This window comes from Zingiber officinale, chromosome 1A, assembly GCF_018446385.1.
Source record: "Zingiber officinale cultivar Zhangliang chromosome 1A, Zo_v1.1, whole genome shotgun sequence".
Classification (NCBI taxonomy): Eukaryota; Viridiplantae; Streptophyta; class Magnoliopsida; order Zingiberales; family Zingiberaceae; genus Zingiber; species Zingiber officinale.
The window spans coordinates 193,323,573-193,345,985 of record NC_055987.1 but is presented as its reverse complement, the minus strand read 5'-3'; the positions used below and the strand labels follow the sequence as shown (position 1 = coordinate 193,345,985).

General features: G+C 37.3%; 4 protein-coding genes across 4 annotated transcripts; all 4 read left to right on the top strand.

The window, feature by feature from the left end:
* The first annotated feature begins 1,028 nt into the window (after nucleotides 1-1,028).
* On the top strand, nucleotides 1,029-1,577 carry LOC122009042 (dirigent protein 2-like). Its single transcript, XM_042565029.1, has one exon. The coding sequence runs from the start codon at nucleotides 1,029-1,031 to the stop codon at nucleotides 1,575-1,577; it is 549 nt and encodes a 182-aa protein (XP_042420963.1).
* A 5,148-nt stretch (nucleotides 1,578-6,725) lies between these two features.
* LOC122009039 (dirigent protein 22-like) lies at nucleotides 6,726-7,259 on the top strand. Its single transcript, XM_042565015.1, has one exon. It carries the CDS (start codon nucleotides 6,726-6,728, stop codon nucleotides 7,257-7,259), a length of 534 nt encoding a protein of 177 aa, XP_042420949.1.
* A 7,523-nt stretch (nucleotides 7,260-14,782) lies between these two features.
* On the top strand, nucleotides 14,783-15,572 carry LOC122038980 (dirigent protein 2-like). Its single transcript, XM_042598972.1, has one exon. The coding sequence runs from the start codon at nucleotides 14,882-14,884 to the stop codon at nucleotides 15,416-15,418; it is 537 nt and encodes a 178-aa protein (XP_042454906.1). The 5' UTR covers nucleotides 14,783-14,881; the 3' UTR covers nucleotides 15,419-15,572.
* A 5,219-nt stretch (nucleotides 15,573-20,791) lies between these two features.
* Nucleotides 20,792-21,235, top strand: LOC122009035 (dirigent protein 2-like). The gene has a single exon (XM_042565000.1). The coding sequence runs from the start codon at nucleotides 20,792-20,794 to the stop codon at nucleotides 21,233-21,235; it is 444 nt and encodes a 147-aa protein (XP_042420934.1).
* Nucleotides 21,236-22,413: the final 1,178 nt, after the last annotated feature.

The window sequence follows — 22,413 nt, the reverse complement described above, 5'->3', positions numbered from 1 at the left end:
CGTCCTAGTTGTTAATCCGTTCCTAGATAAAAAAGAAAATAAATCATGAATAATTAATAGTTATTAATATAAATGGTTAAGACATAAAGAAAATATACTTGAATACGTTAAATTTCGACCCTAAAATTTTATATAATAATATCTTATATTTCAACTATTGCACCATTTCAACTAGACTCAATTAATTAAATCATGAACAGTGCGATTGATCTATCTACTATAATTGACGTTTATATATAACTGAATCTTGACTGCATATTATTCAAAAAGAGAAATAAAAAAAATGAATATTATCTATATTCCATTAATTGCTTATGATTTCTAATAAAGAAGCTGTTGTTTTTCTAGAGGTATCTATCTGGTCAAAGTCTACATATTTACTTACACACTTCACGTCATGTGTTAACCTTGACTTCTTGTATAACTGATTTCAAACTGCAGTATCACGAGAAATAACGTTAAAGATCCGGCATCTTCGTTATGTTTCTAGATTGAAATCATTAGATTTAATTATTTCTATCCACAAAATTTTAATACCTAGAAATATTATATAGTGAATATTTCTATCCACAAAGTTGCCATAGATTAAGTCAATGAAATCGATATCGGAGGGAATTCCTGTACATGTTCCTCGTGTTCCGAGTGAAAGTTCTCAAAGACACACGGCATGCATATTTAATTAAGTTGGATTAAGTCTCTAAATTAAACGATTATTACTAATTATATAATTTGATGATCGTCCAGAAGTTTAATTTTCTGTGTAAATGTGTTGCATGGATTCTCATTTGCAGGACACGGATATCCCCGCGACTCGCTCCAGAGTCCATAATAATTGATTTGGCCGTTGCTGTGTTTCCGTTAGCTAGTATTTGTGGAGCTAGAGACGTATGCGACCTGGCTCTTTTGCATAAAATTATTATGCGACCCCACACGCATATCCATGCCGCTATATATATAAACACCATCGTTCCATCGCTTAACGCATCCATTCGATTACTTCAGAATTAAATTACTTCATCTCCATGAAAATGGCATCATCTGCTCCCTCCTCCTCCCTCCTCCTCCTCCTCCTCCTCCTCATTGTGCTCTTGGCCGCCGCCGCCACTGCCTCCTCCCCCAACCGCAACGGCTACGTGCACCTGCGCTTCTACAACCACGAGAGGATCCTCGGCTCCGGACCCAACGCAACCGTCGTCTACTCAGTCCACCGCACCAGCTCCTCCTCCGTCTCCGGATTCGGCAACGTCTACGTCTACGACAACCTTCTCCGAGCCGGGGTCGAGACCGACTCGCCTATTATCGGTCGGAATCAGGGCATGGGAGTCGGGTCGAGCATGGCTGAGAACTCTGGCCTCACCAACTTCCAGCTGGTTTTCACCGCCGGCGAGTACAACGGCAGCTCTCTCGCCCTGCAGGGACTGTTCCCGGTGGCCCCGCTGGGGACCTTGTTCGAACGGGCCATCACCGGCGGCACCGGAAAATTCCGGTTGGCCAGAGGCTACCTCCTGACCTCTGAAGTTCATGCGACGAACACAACCCTCACCGGACAACTCGACGCTTACATCAGCTTCCGTTGACATCAGTGGAAGCCATTGCATGCTTAAATATTAAAATTTATATATGTATTTCATTATTTTCCGTACTTATTTATATATATTAAAAATAAATTCATCTTCTTAAGTCACTCTAAATTGTACCAGCAGAGAAAAATAATGATTAATTAGTTATGCTTTATCTTTATTTTATGTATTGTTTTAGCCCAAAGCAATACCATTCGTATTTTGATCAATTTACCTTCGAATTATTTTATTCATCAGTCTATAGATAGCTTCGATGTTCTTCAAGCCAAACGATATCATATTGTAGTAAAAGGTCCTGTTAACCATGATAAAATTGACACTCTTTTGATCCTTCTTTATGAGCGATACTTGATGATAGTCCTGGTACATGTCCAATATGTATATCAGCTCGCAACTCACCGTGAAATCTACCATTTAATCAATACGCGACAGCGGATAGTAGTCCTTTGGGTAGACTTTGTTCAAGTCTCGGAAGTCAATGCACATCCGTCATTTATTACCCGACTTCGAGACTAGCACCACATTAGTTAGCCAGCTCGAAAATTGTACATCGCGGATGTGCCCGGCCTCTAGTAGTTTCTCTACTTCCTCTCGGATGATCTAATTCTAGTCTGAGCTAAAATCTCTTTTTATCTGTTTCACTGGCCAGACATTTGGTCGGACATGCAATTCATGTTGTGCTACACTCGGCAAGATTCTCGGGAGCGCGTGAGTCACCCAAGCAAACACGTCGTGGTTTTGCCTTAAATAGGCGATCAGCTCCATCTTCTTTTCTGCAAAGATTAGCCGCAATGAAAGTAGTGGCCTTCGACCGACTGGGTTGCACTTAGATTTCTTTTTTTCGTTGTAGAACAGTGCAAGAGGCTCTTCAAGGATTGCATTCACTTCTAGCCGCTGTGCTTTCTGAGCGGCACACACCTCCGTCTTTACCATTTCAACGTAGCACCGACGGGCAGCTAGCTGGTCACCCCTTACATCCCCGACCGAGTTCTCTACCGGGAACTTAATCTTCTGGCAGAATGTGGAGACGCCGCTTAAAATTCATTGAGTGTCGGTCGGTCCAATATAACGTTGTAAGCGGACGGGGTGCCCACCAGAATGAAGTTGGTCATCCTCGTCCATCTAAGCGGATCCTCCGCAAGTGATATGGTCAGCCGAGCCTAGTCGATCGGCAACACTTCATTACCTGTGAATCCATATAATAATATTGTCATGGGTTGGAGCTCACTTCGCTTAATCTGAAGCAGCTCGAATGCTTTCTTAAATATGATGTTCATCGAACTCCCTATATCTATGAAAATATTAAGAATATTATAATTAGCAATTGTTGCAGTGATGATCAATGCATCATCATGTGGGACTTCTACTCCCTCAAAGTCCTGAGGGCCTAAACTGATCTCTAACTCTTCTGCATTCTCTTTACTGCACCCGACAGCGTGTATTTCCAGTCGTTAGGCATGTGACTTCTGAACCCGGTTGGAGTCACCGTTGAGCCTCCTGCGATCATACCGATATCACCTCAAGTAGCGTTACTTCATTTCTCTTCTTCTCGGGCTGACGGGCATGACCGCTCGGTAGATGCTCATGCGGGCCTCTTGTACTCTCTTCGCAGGAGCTACTGTTGGTGTTGCTAATCTCCTTGCATGCCCTCTTGTTGTCCTCCCAATCAGTTGTGATGGCGACGATTGAGCATCAGGGACCGACGACAAAATCTTGAAGGTGTCGATCAGCGTGGCTTCCGTTTGAGATGATAGTAGTCTCTGGTGTTGTGCGTTGGTGATCGATGATAGGAACAAAAGAGCGGCGTTCATGGTCTAGGCTCAACGATCTTCGTCTGCTCGACCTTCACATGCTGAACAACATGGGTTTAGGCTCTGGGTGTTGTTGCGCTGTGCCCGCTGAGGACCCCTTGGGTGGCTGGTGTATATGGGTCGCTCGATGCTCTTGAACCGAGACTAGCTCGAGGATCACTTCCTTTTTCCAAGCTGCCTAGGTATCGAACTTCGATATTGATATACTTGGTAGCCAGCCCGAGCAGATGATTGAAGTCTCTCGGGGGTTTTCTGATGAGTGACTGAAAGAATTCATCATCCACCAGTTCTTATGAAAAAGAACTCACTCAGATTTTCGGAGTAGCTGATGAAACCTCCATGACCACTTGGTTAAACCTCATAATATAGGCCCGCAATACTTACTTGGGCCCTTGTTTGACCACGAACAAGTTGACATTCATCTTTTGATAGTAGCAGTTGCTCGTGAAATGTTGGAGGAATGCTGTCTGGAAGTTTTTAAAGTTGCATATCGATCCGATCGGCAGCCGCCTGAACCACCTCTGGCTGATCCAGAGAGCGTGGTAAGGAATACTCGACATTTGACTCCATCGGTAAACTGGTTGAGCATTACCATGTTGTCAAATTTGATTAGGTGATCTTCTGGATCGGTTGCTCCCATTTATTCCCCGATCATCAATGGCCTATAGTGTCATGATTGTTGGTCATTTAAGATCTCCTGGGAGAACTGTTTATTTATTCTCTCGAGAGAGTCATCGAGCTAGGGTGCTTTCCCTTTCCATCAATCTCGGACAGGGCGTGTCCTTTGAAGTGGTACTTTGTGGCTTTTCCACCCGACCCTATTCTTTTTGATGGCGTGTGAAATAATGCATGGTGGTAAGAGATTGGCGAGTTCAATGTTTCTCTGAAGGTGCAGGTCGGCCTGATGTTGGGCTTGTGAATGACAGGGTTTTCTGCTTAGCCTGTTGGATCAACTTGCTGACCTGTCCTTGAGACTGTAGGGTCGTTTACTCAGTAATTAGTTGCTGCTCGCTGCTCAGGCTTGTATCAACAACTCAGGTCCTCTTATGTTAGTGTCACGGTGATGAGTCATCCAACATCTTTCATCTTTCCATTTTGGATGCAGGTGAACTTCTCACAGACGACGCCAAATATGTTCCTGTCCGAAAGCGGAGAAGACGGAAAGCTAGGGATGTGGTTAGAAGTTTGACACAGTGAAGACTCCATGTAGTCCTACAACATAGAAGTGTTAGTGCCAAGCTGAGAAAGGGTTCCTGACGTTAACCCTCCGATACTCAAGTCAATTTATGGTGATGTAGAGAATAGTAGAAAATTGTAGCTAAAGCATGTAGAATAACAAAGTTACGCATACCTCTCCCTATAGATGAGAACCCCTTTTAAAGTGTCACTGTAATGACTGCGCACGTATCTCAAAGCATGCGCATGTTTTCTCAAGTTTCTTATGAAAAGACAAGTCAAAAAGTGTCCTTAACACCTTTCCTTAAGCGAGCATATATATCTTTGATGTAACAGTCTGGAAACTTCTGTTGTACGATTTGCTCGCGGATCATGTTTTGTTGTTAGTTACACAAACCTCTAAAAGAGTACGAGGAGATATACGGGTGGGTGTCGCTATAGGCTGACCGTTGGATGTTAGGCTGGGACATGCCAGCTCAGCTGTGCTACCCCAAGCACTTTTCCTTCACTTAGCTTTCTCGTTGTCAGAGGACTGCCTCTCATCCAGATGGACACGCCTCTCGCTTGGCAGGGACGACGACTAGAGAATGTATTGCATATTTGTCTCTTAACTTCGAGTTATCCGTTTAGTCTTGCTCGTCCGCTTGACCATAATTGGCCCGTTCAATCAACTTTGACTCTTTTCTTAACTTTAACTTTTAAGTCAGACAGTCTTTCTTAGTTTGATCTATTTTTAATGGCCGACAAACAACAAAATAAATAACAATTTTAATTACCATTGTTCTTTTCAACAAAATAATTAATGAATATATTCTTTTCAACAAGTCATATAATTACGGACTGTTTAAGATATTGATGTTTATTTTAAAAGTAATGAAGCATGGGATGCATGTTACTAGCGTTCCGTTTCAAATTAAAGGGAGATATATTTTATCTCTTTATATTGTATTAATTAATTGGTGAATCAAGGAATTAATCGGGATAGGAAGTGTATAAACTAGCTGGCTGCGATTAATTAATAATATGTGACACTTGACGTTGAACTTCATATTCCAAAATTATGTGAATCGGTTTGACTCTCGAGCTAGTAACGTTGAGGACCTGCTACCTATAGAGCTCCAATTAATTTATATATATATATATATATTTTGGTGGACATTATTAGAAGTTTAATTTCTTAATTAATACAGTGGGTGGGTCATGTACGTTTCCTTTGTAATTAAACCGGCTGCATGGATTCTCATTTACAGCATATACACGAATATGATTAAAATAAATTCGTTTGCATTAAAATTCTCATTCACACACGAACAAACGTTTCGTGTGTAAATGTGCTAAATGGATTCTCCTATAGATGTAAAGTGTGCTAAAAAAGATTATGGTTCTACCAAAACTCAACGTACCATCATTCCATTAATTGCCAATCGCCCAATCTATAGATGTAAAATTTCAGATATATAGATGCTTATAAAATCATATCACATTGAATAATTGCAAATAAAAAAACAGCTTACGAATTCATCAATACATTTAAACATTAAATAATACAAGATTAAAAACATCCAATTAATTCTAAAAGTTAATATATAGCCACCATGCAAACAGATTGATAATTGAAACATAAGAAAGAAGGAAAAGTGAAAAATAGAAAGATATTCACTATTATCTACGTGGAAAAAGGAGGCTATCTCATTACTATTGTGAGAAAAACAATCTAGAAAAACGATCGAATATATTTTAATGGCATATTAAAAAGGAGGCTATCTCATTACCGTATTGGGCCCGTTTCCGCGTATCAAAAACAAAATTCCAAGTTAATTGGTCGTCCAAAAGAAGAAGTTTGTCTATTTGGCATAACCATCGTCCATCGATGCCGGGTCGAGTCAAATCTATATATCTACAACGCGTCGGTCAATCACTATTTAATCATTATTTCAATGTCAGACAGATTACTCAGACACGGCGTTGACCTTCTACCTTACAGCATCAAATTGGGAGACGGTCAACGCATGCAGCATATGCTCTATATAAACAGCCCTGCAATGCAATCTACTGCATGCAAATATTCAAATTTCATCTTCGATAACTAATTTCCTTTTTTTTCACAACCTTAATTTGCAGTTCAATCGGTCACTACATCTGCATCCATAACTAATTAATGGCATCCTCCTCTTTCTTCTTCTTCTTCCTTCCCTTTGCTCTCTTTGCCACCGCCATTGCTGCTTCCTATTCCAATCCCAACGGCTACATGCACCTGCGTTTCTACAACCACGAGAGGATCCTCGGCTCCGGACCCAACGCCACCGTCGTCTACTCAGTCCAGCGCACCACCTCCTCCTCCGTCTCCGGATTCGGCAACGTCTACGTCTACGACAACCTTCTCCGAGCCGGGGTCGAGACCGACTCGCCTATTATCGGTCGGAATCAGGGCATGGGGGTCGGGTCGAGCATGGCCGAGAACTCCGGCCTCACCAACTTCCAGCTGGTTTTCACCGCCGGCGAGTACAACGGCAGCTCTCTCGCCCTGCAGGGGTTGTTCCCGGTGGCCCCGCTGGGGACCGTGTTCGAACGGGCCATCACCGGCGGCACCGGAAAATTCCGGTTGGCTAGAGGCTACCTCCTGACCTCTGAAGTTCATGCGACGAACACAACCCTCACCGGACAACTCGACGCTTACATCAGCTTCCGTTGACATCAGTGGAAGCCATTGCATGCTTAAATAATATTAAAATTTATATATGTATTTCATTATTTGCCGTACTTATTATATATATTAAAATAAATTCATCTTCCTATGTCACTCTCTAAATTGTACCAGAAGAAAAAACAATAATGATATGATTAATTAGTTCTGCTTTATCTTTATTTTATGCATTGTTTTACATGCCCAAGCAATATCTTCATGTTTCAATCGAAAGTATTCGAAATATTTTATTTATCAGCGGTGGCTTCAAAATTTTCAAGTCGAACCATATCATATTATAGCATAAGGTCCTGTGAGCAGGACCGGCTCAAGCCTATTTGGGGTCTTAGGTGGAAAAAAAAATTTAGACTTTTGACATTGTTTTTAAAAAAAAAAATCCTCATCTTTTTTCATTTAGACTTGGGATAAAAAATATAGATTAATTTTTTTTAACAAATTAAAATATTATTTTTAATAAAATTGAATTTTTTTCATTTTTTGAGACGCAAAATTATTAATTAAAATTTTATATTCATATTTTGATAACCTAATTTAGAGAAATATAAATTTTACTATATTAAATATAGTATTATTATTAGATATAATAATATATCTCAAGTCGATAATAAATTTACTATTTATTTAGCTAAAAAATAAATATATTCAAAATTATTTAAAAAATAAAGAAAGATAAAAGTATATCTAATTACTTAAATGAAAGATAGAAAGAACAACCCTTACAAAAGGAATAAAATTGAGGAAATAAGAACAATAAAATAGGATAATAATAGAAAAATAGAAAAAAAAAATCATGCTCACATCTCAACTCATCATCAAAACACAAAAAATAAATAAATGAAAAATACATGTACAAAATAACAAAACTCAATACAATCCTTAGAAAATAAAGATCACAATAAGACCAAACTAGTCATTATCATTTATCAAGAACTAAATGGAAACCTTTTTAGGCACAAAACAAAACAAAAAATAAATCTTATTTTTCATCACCTAAATCAGAATAGTTATAAATGATAGAATGAAGATAAAGAGAAAATCAAACAATTTATGTAAATATATCTAAATAAAAGTTAAATTTAATGTCTATCAAAGAAGTAAAACGGTAGAGCTACCTAACTCGCTATTGCTAAAAAATAATAAAATCTTCCATTTTAATTAGACACAATATGAATGAATGCATCACATTTGAATTTAATCAAGCAAGTAGCATAGTAGCACCAACCGGATCAGCGTGTTAATGTTATATGCAATTTCTCTTCTCCAATCTCAATGAACAAAAGAAGCATAGAGAGGGGAGTTGGAAAAGAGGAAGAGGGGGAACTAAAAAAACTAGCTTTTTTATTTTGCATTGTATTAGATAAGATAAAAACTTTCTAATTAATGTTATTATTGATCAAAGGAGAAAACATCATCAACGAATGAGAAACGTAACAAAAGTAGGCTAAGATTGAGAGATATTGAAGAGGAATAGATTAAATTTTATAAAATAACATCCTAATTAAAAATAAATTTAATTTGTTAAAAAAAGAGTCCCTTTATGACTTTGTCCATTGGAACCACAATAAGTTTTTTATGAAATATGAAGTTTTGATCAAGATTGAGATCACGCAAATATTTATTCATGTGAGTCCTATTCTTTTCTATTCTCTTAAAAAAATATATACATAAAAATATATTTAATATATTAAAAATAATAATCCTAATTTTTAGAGAATGAGATTGTGCAATCTTTTATCATGTTGGTCTATTCTTTTTCATTCTCTTTTTAAAAAAAACACACATAAAATATATTTAATACACTACAAATAATAGGCCCCAATAAAAATTGGGGCCCTAGGCATAGGCCTTAATGGCCTATGCCTAAAGCTGGCCTTGCCTGTCAGCTATGATAAAATTGACATTCTCTTGATCATTCTTTGCGAGCAGCACCTGATGATAGCCTTAGTACGCGTCCAACATATAGATCAGCTCGTAACTCACCGTGGAGTCCACCATTTGATCATTACATGGCAGCGAATAGTAGTCCTTTGGCCAGATTTTGTTCAAGTCTCGGAAGTCAATACAGATCCACCATTTATTACCCAGCTTAGAGACCAGTACCATGTTAGCCAGCCAGCTCGATAATTGTACTTCACGGATGTGTTCGACCTCCAGCAGCTTCTCTACTTCCTCTCAGATGATATGATTATGCTCTGAGCTGAAATATCTTTTCTTTTATTTCACTGACCTGGCATTCGGTCGGACGTGCAATTCATGCTGTGCTACACTCGGCGGGATTTCGGAGAGCTCATGAGTCACCCAAGCAAACACGTCGTGGTTTTGCCTTAAACAGGCAACCAGCTTCGTCTTCTTTTTTGCACTCAAATTGGTCGCGATGAAAGAAGTGGCCTTCGGTCGACTGGAGTGCACCTGGGCTTCTTCTTTTGTAGACCAATGCAAGAGACTCTTCAAGGATTGCATTCACTTCTAGCCGATGTGCTTTCCGAGCGGCACACGCCTCCGTCTTTACCATTTCGACATAGCACTGGGGGGAAGCTAGTTGGTCGCCCTTACTTCCCCGACTGAGTTCTCCACCGAAAACTTGATCTTCTAGCAGAATGTGGAGACACCCCAAAAAATTCATTGAGTGTCAATCAGTCAAATATGACGTTGTAAACAGGTGGGATGTCCACCAGAATGAAGTTGATCATCCTTGTCCATCTAAGTGGCTCCTCCCCAAGTGATATGGTCAGCCGAGCCTGATCGATCGACAATACTTCATTGCTTGTGAATCCATATAACGGTATTGTCATGGGCTGGAGCTCATTTCGCGTAATCTGAAGCTGCTCGAACGCCTTCTTAAATATGATGTTCACTTTACTCCCTGTATCTACGAAAGCACTAATTAATAATTATAATTAGCAATTGTTGTTGTGATGATCAAGACATTATCATGAGGGACTTCTACTCCCTCCAAGTCCCGAGGGCTGAAATTGATCTCTGACTCTTCCACATTCTCCTTGCTGCACTCGACAACATGTATTTCCAGTCGTTGGGCATGTGACTTTTGAGCCCGGTTGGAGTCATCGTCGGGTCTCCCGTGATCATACCGATATCTCTCCGAGCAGCGTTGCTTTATTTCTCTTCTTCTCGGGCTAATGGGCATGATCGCTCGGCAGATGCTCGTGCGGGCCTCATTTATTCTCTTTGCAGGAGTTGTTGTCGACATTGCTCATCTCCTTGCATGCCTTCCTCTTGTTGTCCTCTCAATCGGCTGTGATGGCGACGATTGAGCATCAAGGGCCGACGACAAAATCTTAAAGGTATCGGTCGGCATGGCTTTGGTTTGAGCTGATAGCAGTCTATGGTGTTGTGCGTTGGTGACCGATGATAGGAATAGAAGAGTGGCGTTCAAGGTCTAGGCTCAGCGATCTTGGTTTGTTCGTCCTCCACATGATGAACAGCATGGGTTCGAGCTCTAGGTGTTGCTGCGCAGTGCCTGCTTGGGGACAATTGGGTGGCTAGTGTATGCTCTGGGACCGAGGCCAGTTTGGGAATCACTTCCTTCTTCCGAGTTGCCTAGGCTTCTTCAATGTTGATGTACTCGGTAGCCCGCCCGAGCAGATGATTAAAATTTCTCGGTGGTTTCCTGATGAGTGACCGAAAGAATTCGTCATCGACCAACCCTTGTGAGAAAGAACTCACCAGGATTTCCGGAGTAGCTGATGAAACCTCCATGGCCACTTAGTTAAACTTCTTAATATAGGTCTGCAATGCTTACTTGGGCCCTTATTTAACCATGAACAGGTTGACATTCGTCTTCTGATAGCAGCGGTTGCTCATGAAATGCTGGAGGAATGCCATCCGGAAGTCTTTAAAGTTGCATATCGATCCGATCAGCAGTCGCCTGAAACCACCTCTGCTATGATCCGGAGAGCATGTTGAAGAATACCTAGCATTTGACTCCATCGGTAAATTGGTCGAGCATGGCCATGTTGTCAAATTTGATTAGGTAATCTTCTGGGGCGTTTGCTCTTGTGTATTCTCCGATCATTAATGGCTTATAGTGTCGCGACAGTTGGTCATCCAAGATCTCCTCGGAGAACTGCTTATTTATCTGCTCGAGAGAGTCGTCTAGCTGAGGTGCTTTCCCTTTCCATCCATCTCGGACGGGTGCATCTTTTGAAGAGGAACTTTGTGATTTTTCCGCTCGACCCTGTTCTTTTGATGGTGTGCGAAATAATGCACGGTGGTAAGGGATTGGCGAGTCCAACATTTCTCCGAAGGCACCAATCGACCTGATGTTGGGCTTTCGAATGATAGGATTTTCTGCTCAGTCTCTTAGATCACCTTACTGACCTGTCCTTGAGACTGCAAGGTCATTTGCTCAGTAATCAGTTACTGCTTACTGTTGTACCACCATCTTAGCTGCTTAGACTGTATCAACAACTCCAGGTCCTCTTGTGTTAGCATCACGGTGGTGAGTAATCTAGCATCTTCCGTCTTTTCATTTTGGATACAGGTGAACTTCCCACAGATGACGCCAAATATGTTCCTGTCTGAAAGCGGAGAAGACGGAAAGCTGGGGATGTGGTTGGAAGTTTGACGCAGCGAAGACTCCACGTAGTCCTGCAACATAAAAGTGTCAGTGCCGGGCTGAGAAGAGGTTCCCAGCGTTAGCCCTCCGACGCTCAAGTCAGTTTCTGGTGATGTAGCGAATAATGGAAAGCTGTAGCTAAATCATGTAGAATAACAAAGTTATGCATAGCTCTCCCTGTAGATGGGAACCCCTTTTATAGTGCCACTATAGTGCCTATGCACGTATCTCAAAGCATGCACATGGTTTCTCAAGTGTCATATGAAAAAAAGTAAAAAAAAAATTGTCTCTGGTACCTTTCCTTAAGCGAGCATACATATCTCTGATGTAACAGTCTGGAAACTTCTTCCGTAAGATTTATCTGCGAAACATGTTCTGTTGTCAGTGGCACAAATCTCCAAAAACGTACGAGGCGATATACGAGTGGGTCCACTATAGGCTGACGGTTGGACGCTAGGTTGGGACATGCCCGCTCAGCTGTGATGCCCCGAGCACTTTTCCTTCACTTAGCTTTTTCGTTGTCGGAGGACTGTCTCTCATCCAGATGGACACGCCTCCCGCTCGGTAGGGACAACGGTTAGGGAATCTACTACCTATTTATCTCTTAACCTCGAGTTATCTATTTGGTCTTGCTCGTCCACTTAGTCATAACTGACTTGCTCAGCCAGCTTTGACTCCTTTGATTTTTACTTTTAAGTCAATCAGTCTTCCTTACTTTGATCTATTTTTGATAGCCTTTTTTCTTCGCCATATCAATTGACAAACAACAAAATAAATAACAATTTTAATTACCATTGTTCTTTTCAACAAAATAATTAATGAATATACTCTTTTCAACAAGTCATATAGTTACAGGTTGTTTAAGATATTGATGTTTACTTTTAAGGGTATTTGATTCAAGTTATATATATAATCTTGGTTATGCGATTGTCAAGTAATCACATAATCAAGATTATGGAGAATAAAATATAATTAAATGTTATTTGGTTTAATTTAAGTAATGTAACAAAAATTTATTTGTTTGAAGATTTTAATAAATGATCTAGTTTAATATTTTACTATATTATCTTTAATTACAAAACTAACCATATGTTATTTTTTTTTAAACTCTACGGTTTTTAATTTTTTACTTTTTGCATGTTTTTTTATTTTTATATATATTTTTATTTCTTTTCGTTTTGTTATTTTTTTTAAAGTTTTTTTAATTTTTTTTATTTTTAAGGGTTTTATTATTTTTTATATTTTTATGTTTTTTATTTTTTGCCTATTTTTTTAATTTTTTTTATTTTTAAGGGTTTTATTATTTTTTATATTTTTATGTTTTTTTATTTTTTTCCTATTTTTTTTAAAAAAATTATATGTTTTTATTATTTTTTAAGTTTTTTTCCCTATTTTTTATGTTTTTTAATTTTCCCCCCAATTTTTTATTATTTTTTATTTTATGTTTTAAAATTTTTTTAATGTTTTTTTATTTTTTTAAAGTTTTATTTTATTTTTTATTTTTAATTTTTTTTTACATTTTTTTAATCACATTTTTCTCTTATTCGTGGGTATTTTAGGTAAAAAAAATTTGTTAATCCCAGAATCAAGAAAAATCTCTATTTTTCAAAATTTTATGATTCCGGATTATATGCTCTTTTTGCTAATGTGTGGACATTAAATATTACTCAGAAATCATCGATTATTTATCAAACAAAATTTTTGTTGATAAATAATCAAGATTATTAAAGATAACTCCAAATCAAACACACCATAAAAATAATGAAACATGGGATGCATGTTACTCGCGTTCCGTTTCAAATTAAAGGGTGATATATTTTATCTCTTTATATTGTATTAATTAATTAGTGAATCAAGGAATAATCGGGATAGGAAGTGTATAAACTAGCTGGCTGCGATTAATTAAAAATATGTGACTTGACGTTGAATTTCATATTCCAAAATTATGTGAATCGGTTTGACTCTCGTGCTAGTAACGTTGAGGACCTGCTACCTATAGAGCTCCAATTAATTTGTATATATATATATATATATATTGGTGGACATTATTAGAAGTTTAATTTCTTAATTAATACAGTGGGTGGGTCATGTACGTTTCCTGTGTAATTAAATCGGCTGCATGGATTCTCATTTGCAGCATGTACACGAATATGATTAAAATAAATTCGTTTGCATTAAAATTCTCATTTCACACACGAACATACGTTTCGAGCGTAAATGTGCTGAATGGATCCTCCTATTCATTAAAATAAATTCATCTTTCGCGAGTTAATTCAAAGTGTGTTGGAAAAGATTATGGTTCTACAAAAACTCAACGTACCATCATTCCATTAATTGCCAATCGCCCAATCTATAGATGTAAAATTTCAGATATATAGATGCTTATAAAATCATATCACATTGAATAATTGCAAATAAAAAAACAGCTTACGAATTCATCAATACATTTAAAGAATACAAGATTAAAAACATCCAATTAATTCTAAAAGTTAATATATAGCCACCATGCAAATAGATTGATAATTGGCTGAAACATAATTCACTATTATCTACGTGGGAAAAGGAGGCTATCTCATTACTATTGTGAGAAAAAAATTTAACAATTTAGATAAACGATCGAATATATATATATATACCGTATTCAGCCCGTTTCCGCGTATCAAAAACAAAATTCCAAGTTAATTGGTCGTCCAAAAGAAGAAGTTGCTCTGTTTGGCATAACCATCGATGCATGCAACATTTGACCGGGTCGAATCAAATCTATATATCCACAACGCGTCGGTCAATCATTATTTAATCATTATTTCAATGTCAGACCGATTACTCAGACACGGCGTTGACCTTCTACTTACCGTATCGAATTGGCAGACGGTCAACGCATGCAGCATATGCTCTCCTCTATATAAACAGCCCTGCAATGCAATCTACTGCATGCAAATATTCAAATTTCATATTCTATAACTAATTTCCTTTTTTGTCAAAACCTTAATTTGCAATTCAATCGGTCACTAGTGTCTGCATCGATAACTAATTAATGGCATCCTCCTCTTTCTTCTTCTTCTTCTTCCTTCCCTTTACTCTCTTTGCCACCGCTATTGCTGCTTCCTCTTCCAATCCCAACGGCTACATGCACCTGCGCTTCTACAACCACGAGAGGATCCTCGGCTCCGGACCCAACGCCACCGTCGTCTACTCAGTCCACCGCACCACCTCCTCCTCCGTCTCCGGATTCGGCAACGTCTACGTCTACGACAACCTTCTCCGAGCCGGGGTCGAGCCCGACTCACCTATTATCGGTCGGAATCAGGGCATGGGAATCGGGTCGAGCATGGCCGAGAACTCCGGCCTCACCAACTTCCAGCTGGTTTTCACCGCCGGCGAGTACAACGGCAGCTCTCTCGCCCTACAGGGGTTGTTCCCGGTGGCCCCGCTGGGGACCGTGTTCGAACGGGCCATCACCGGCGGCACCGGAAAATTCCGGTTGGCCAGAGGCTACCTCCTGACCTCTGAAGTTCATGCGACGAACACAACCCTCACCGGACAACTCGACGCTTACATCACCTTCCGTTGACATCAGTGGAAGCCATTGCATGCTTAAATATTAAAATTTATACATATGTATGTCATTATTTTAAGTACTTATTTATATATATTAAAATAAATTCATCTTCTCAAGTCACTTTAAATTGTACCGGCAGAAAAAAATAATGATATGATTAATTTGTTCTGCTTTATCTTTATTTTATGTATTGTTTCACAAACCCAAAGTAATTATATTTAATTTGCAATAACTCCCCAATTTATTTGAATACGTACGTACCATGCCAATTGCTAATTGCCAATTTATATATGTCCAGCAAGACAGTGAGCTAATTGCCCATAAACATAATTTGTATTTGAAGAGAAAATCAAGAAGAGTTTGAATGGAGTTTTAACACATTCTTCTCAATTTTTATTAAAATATACTTATTCATGTTGAAATCTTTGATTGCCTCAATTCTAATTATCTTTAATTGCAAAATAGATATTATAAATAATAAAGTGTGTCGTTGGCTAAGAGTCTCCGTTACATGATTAAGAACACCAGACGTATGTTTGATAACAAAGTTAAAGGCTCGTACTAACTCAACCCCTTTGACATGACGAGGGTTTAATTTTTGTTAAGTATTTAAATACTTCAAAACCTCATGATCCGAAAAAAAAACTTCTTGTGTTTGAGAGATAATGTTGTCAATAATCCAATGCTTGGATAATGACAAAGAACTCCTTGTTGAGAATAATTCAATATTCACTAAAGAAAGTAATATGCTTACCTTCTTGGCCGCCAATTCTCACATTTGAAAAATCACAATCTACTTTAAATACTTTATCAAAATTTGATAGTTGTAATATTGGAGCTTTTGTAACCTTTCTTTTAAGAATATCAAAATTTTGTTGTGCCTCCTCCCCCCACTTGAAGTTGAAACCTTTCAAATATTCAGTTATATATAAGTTCAATAATTATGCTAAATTCTTTTATAAACATGCAATAGAATGAAGCTAAGCCATGATATCACGAATAGATTTAAGAGTTTGCCAAGTTGGAATAACTTTAATTTTATCCTCATCCATCTTAATGTCATCAGACGAAATAACATAGCCCAAGAAATCAAGCTGTATGTGAAGACATGATACTCAGCATACAACTTTTGCTTCCTTAGTAATTCAAAAATCTATAGAAGCTCTTTCAAATGTTCCGGGCTAGCACGGTACACAAGAATATTATCAAAGTAGCCAACAACAACTTCCCAATGAATGATTTACAAATATTATTCATAAGCCACATAAAAATAGAAGGAGCATTAGAAAGATCGAATGACATAACCAATCATTCATAGGACCATCCCTTGTTTTGAAAGTAAATTTTCATTCATCTTCTGGTCTCATATGAATTTGATGATTACCATTGTGATGGTCAATTTTGGAACTGATCTTAATGTCGATCCTTTGAGAGCATGAAACAAAACGAAATCAAAACGATAATCACTCACAGTGATCTCCCGAAGAAATCGAAGAAGAACCGTTGGACGTTTGCTGCTGTTGGAAGCACGATTACGGTAACCGGAAAGTGCTTCAAGGTTCACGAGCCAAATCCCCAGCCTATGGACATTCTCCTTTGCTCGACCAAATCACCGTCGCCTCACCCTTATGCTTGTACCCTCTCTCTGACCACCTTCGCTTCATAGTCCCCTTCTCATTGCTTGGACACTCCTTTTATAAGACGGTTATAGAAGACGAAGGGGAAAGGACGCCCCTTCGTCTCCTTGGTGTTTGCAGCAAAGAGGCGTTTGAAGCAATAAGAAAGACGAAAGGGCTCCATTTCCCTTCGTCTCCTGTAACGCCCAACATCTTCCACTCGTCCAAGTCAATCCATAAGGTTATATGGTCACATAGACCATGTCAGCCACATAGACTACAAGGTGATTATGTCACGAAGATCAAAGCAAAATTAGTCACAAAGACCAAATAAGTCACGTAGACTTTATGAGGATCAAGTCACGTAGACTTTATGAGGATCAAGTCACGAAGACCAAAGCAGTAATTAGTCACAAAGACCAAATAAGTCACGTAGACTTTATGAGGATCAAGTCACAAAGACTAGAGCAAAATTAATTAGTTACAAAGACCAAGTAAGAACATCCATTTCATACATTAGGGAAAATGGTTCGTGTGACAACAAGCACATTGAGCATTCAACTACTAAGAAGATTGTCACACCTTACTTAGTTATTCCATAGAACGAAACAAAGACATAAATGCCTATAGAACGAATCAGAGACATAAATGACTTGCCTTTACTCCAGATTAGATTATTTACATCATCATGAACATCTCTAATCCCTCATATTGACTATATGTCAAGAGCATGTTCAACATCTCCAATCAAATAAATTATTCACAATTACATTTTATATACTGAACTAAAAATATAACTGACACCAGTGAATAAATGTATAGATGTAAATCAATCTTAATCTTTTTTTTTTAGTTAAAATCTATTCCTTCAGTAGAAGCCATTGCATGCTTAAATATTAAAATTTATATATGTATTTTCATTATTTTCCGTACTTTTATATATATATATATATATATATATATATATATATATATATAAATTCATCTTCTTAAGCCACACTAAATTGTACCGGCAGAAAAAAATAATGATATGATTAATTAGTTCTGGCTTTTCTTTATTTTATGTATTGTTTTACAAACCCAAATATATTGGTATTTAATTTGCGATAACTCTCCAATTGATTTGAATACGTACGTACCATGCCAATTGCTAATCTATGGAAGATATCAGATGAGTATGAAACCATTTCACATTATTGAATCCAATTATTTAGAGAATTAAACATAAAGATTATTGAATATTTTATAGGTACGTACGTACATGATGTAAACACACTTAAGTATGAAATGTTCCTTGATGAGAAGCAACCAAAGTATTGTTTGATCTTCAATTTATTCCATTATTAATTAGGGACTGCAACCTTTGACCTTCTTGTTGCATTTTTTTTCTTCTGTTTGATATGCAATAAGTAGTAGAAAATTTTCCACAAATTAATAGGACAAGTTGTCAATCCATATGTTATTCTAACATAATCTTTAGAACCCATTCCTATGACTTTTGAGGAGCCATTTTCATATAAATAAATAAAGAACGACACTTTTGATTCAAAATTCATAAAAAAAAAATCAAATGAAATCTTTATCCGTTACTCCTTTACTAATTAATCTTGATCTTTTATGGAACTTTACCTATTTATTTTGTCAGAGTTAAAAGAGCAACAAACAATAATTATAACTCATCCGGTCGATCAAAATTGCTAGCTAAAAATATGGCTATGATATGTTGATCAAATAAAGACTTTAATTAAGTTAATCTTGTGTCATACAGAGAGTTAGTATTGGGTCAGGAAAGGAATCCTCGGTATTGACCCTCCAACGTTCAAATCAGTGATCGAATAGAGTAGATCAATAGTGAACAAACTGTAGCAAAGTGTGTGTAGAAAAATATAGCATCACATACTTCAGCCGATATATAGAGACCTTTTTTTTTATGTCATTGTTGTATCTATGTGCACATCTTAAAACATTTATAAGTTTTCCAAAGCACTCATAAGAAGGGACAAATCATAAAGTGATTCTGACATCTTTCCTTAAATAAGTCTGTAAATCTATGTGATTTGATAGGCTGGAAACTTCGAAAGCACGATTTGTCTATAGAATATTCTATGTCATTAGTGACACAAACTTCTAAAAATGAGTATGAAGCCATTGGACTTGGGGCCCATGATGGACTAATCGGCCACACCATTTAAAAGGGTTGATAGCTCGGCCTTGTAGAATATGGACAGTATCTCGATTGGTAGAGCAATTGGTCGAGTTACTTGATATTTAGCAATGAGGTTCACTTGTCTTAGGCTGAGCACGAAATCCGGCCGAACGAAGGGCCAGTCGGCCAGATTCTCACTACTCTATGCACTCTGTCTACATGTAAGAGGATTCATGCTCGATCGAGCTTCAAAGCTCGGTCGACCACTCGTGCCTGACTAACAGTTTGTGGCCCAATCGGCCACGTAAATCCAATCAGCAGTTCAAGGCTCGATCGATCACGTGAGCTGCTCATGCACAATCTTGCTCCTGTTAGTGACATTGATCACTTTTTAATTTTAGTTTTTCCTATCTTGACTTGCTTTTTTGACGTCCACCCTTAATTCTGTATCAATAACAATAATTTAGTTAAAACCATTATACCAAAACTATGATATTAATAATTGATATGATTTTTAACATCTCTCCTTGTATTACTAACTTTGTTATAAATTTAAATAAAAGTGATTCAAAGATTAATTAAAGGGTTCATCAATATATTTCAACATTAGAAAATACAAGATTAAGGAGATCTAATCCTAAAATTATAGTAACTGCCATGCAAAACAAAACGAAGAGGATTCTATTAATGGCTTCGACGGATTCTATAAGAAAGAGGATTCCATTAGAAAGTGTCGTCCCTGGGTTGAAAACGGAAGAACAAAGAGATATAAATTAATACATACTTCTAATATATTTTAACTTTTATACTATTTGTTATATATTATAAAAATATATATAATACAATATTTGAATGTATTTATAAAAAGAAAAATAATATGCTCAAGGAAAAAAATTCAAGGAAAAATTAAAGGATAGACACATAAAATGATAAAACTCACAAAAAGTGAAATAGTGAACCATGACTTTATGTATCTATTCTTTTTTCTTGAATTTTTTTCCTTAAATATATCATTGTTATTATAAAAATATACAAGAAGTATGAGCATCGAACATTCAAAATTTAAAATTTAAAATAAAAAATTATTTTATTAAATTTAAATATTCATTTTTCATTATATAACACACCAACTTAATTATAATTTATCATATATTTATTTTTTATTACCTTTTCAGACAGAGAGAGAAATACTATTTAATATTTAAGAAATAAAATCTATTCCTTAATTTTAGAAAATTACTATTCATAAAATATATCTTTAGGATTCATTCCCACATCTATTCCCATTTTTCCAAGTTCAACCTAAATCAACAAGGTTCAAATTTCCATCCCTGTCCTCATGTCTCATTTTCAAAATTAATTTTGTACTGTTATTATTTTACTCGTAGTATTAATGATAATATTAATATTAATACCAATAATAATTTTATTATTAATATTTTAAATTTGTTTAATATTAACATTATTTAATCATACTATTATTATTATTATTATTATTATTATTATTATTATTATTATTATTATTATTAGTAGGATGGATCGAGACGGAGACATTATCTCTATATCCGTTCAAAACCTATCTCATTATTGAAAATTTTTTTTGAAGTCGCTTCCATCGACTACATGCACCTGCGCTTCTACAACCATGAGAGGATCCTCGGCTCAGGCCCCGACGCCACCGTCGTCTACGCAGTGGAGCGCACCAGCTCCACCTCCGGCGCCGGATTCGGCAACGTCATCGTCTACGACAACCTTCTCCGAGCCGGGGTCGAGCCCGACTCACCTATTATCGGTCGGAATCAGGGCATGGGAGTCGGGTCGAGCTTGGCAGAGAACTCCGGCCTCACCAACTTCCAGCTGGTTTTCACCGCTGGCAAGTACAACGGCAGCTCCCTCGCCCTGCAGGGGCTGTTCCCGGTGGCCCCGCTGGGGACGGTGTTCGAACGGGCGATCACCGGCGGCACCGGAAAGTTCCGGCTCGCTAGAGGCTACCTCTTGACCACCGAAGTTCATTCGACAAACACAACCCTCACCGGACAACTAGACGCTTTCATCACGTTTCGCTAATGAGTTATCGATGTATGATTAATTACTTTAGTACAATGTAATTAGACAATCAGCATTAATATAATAATTGTTTGATCTCTTTATATGTAATACGATAAATTCATTTTGCAATAACTCATCACTCTGTCTCTTGCCTCATGGATCTTTTTCATTGAACTAAAGTCAAGTGTTTAATTTGTTCTAGATCAAGCATATTAAATACTTAAGCCTCATTATTAACTAGTGAATATATTTATAAAACAAAATGAGTAATAGTACATGGAAAACCAGTAAAGGATCATCTAGGATGAGAATAGGAAAGTAATATTTGATAGTGATTTTGTTCCCCACTCTACTATCAATACACATGCGCTATGTATTAGGAAATAATTATTATTAGTAAATACTTATTTATTTCTTAATTATTAGAGAATAATTATTACTAAGAAATACTTATTTATTTCTAATTATTAGAGAATAATTATTATTATGAAATACTTATTGTTTTATAATATTTTATATGTTTTCCTATTTTAGGTATTTTCTCATTTTCACTTTGTAATGATATTTATATACCACATATTATCATTAATAAAGTGCATGTATTAGGCAACCATATGACCACACTAGCGAGCAGAGTGACCTTGAACACCACAGATCTGACAACGACCAAGATAACAATTGGGACTAGATACAACTGGATGTGCAGGAGGACGCGTAGATAGCCTAGGAATAGATAGCCCAGGAGTAGTTGGTTCGACATCTCCTACTCTTGTGTAATTTATTTCTTCATCAACTTCATCTAAAGACGTATGACAAATACTGGAGAGAACCTACGCTGCTCCCTCACGTGGCAAGATTATGACTCATCATCAAATTCTTGCAAGCCCTCAACAGGATAACAGATCTATCACTGATTATATGTAGGATATCAAAAGAAATATTGACGCTCTTGCGCTTATGTATGTCAAAGTTGATTTTGATGAGCTCTCCATTCGTGTCTTGAATGGTCTTAGCCAAGATTATTATAATATCTCACATGCTCTACAAGTTCATGACGCCCCTATTACCTTTGATGAGTTATTCAAGTAGCTCCTTAGCTATGAAGCCCAATTAAAAGTCTCGACGTCATCTCCATCTTTGACGCCAATGACTGCTCTTATGCCTCCAGCAGAGAATTCTCGTAATCGGTATTCAAA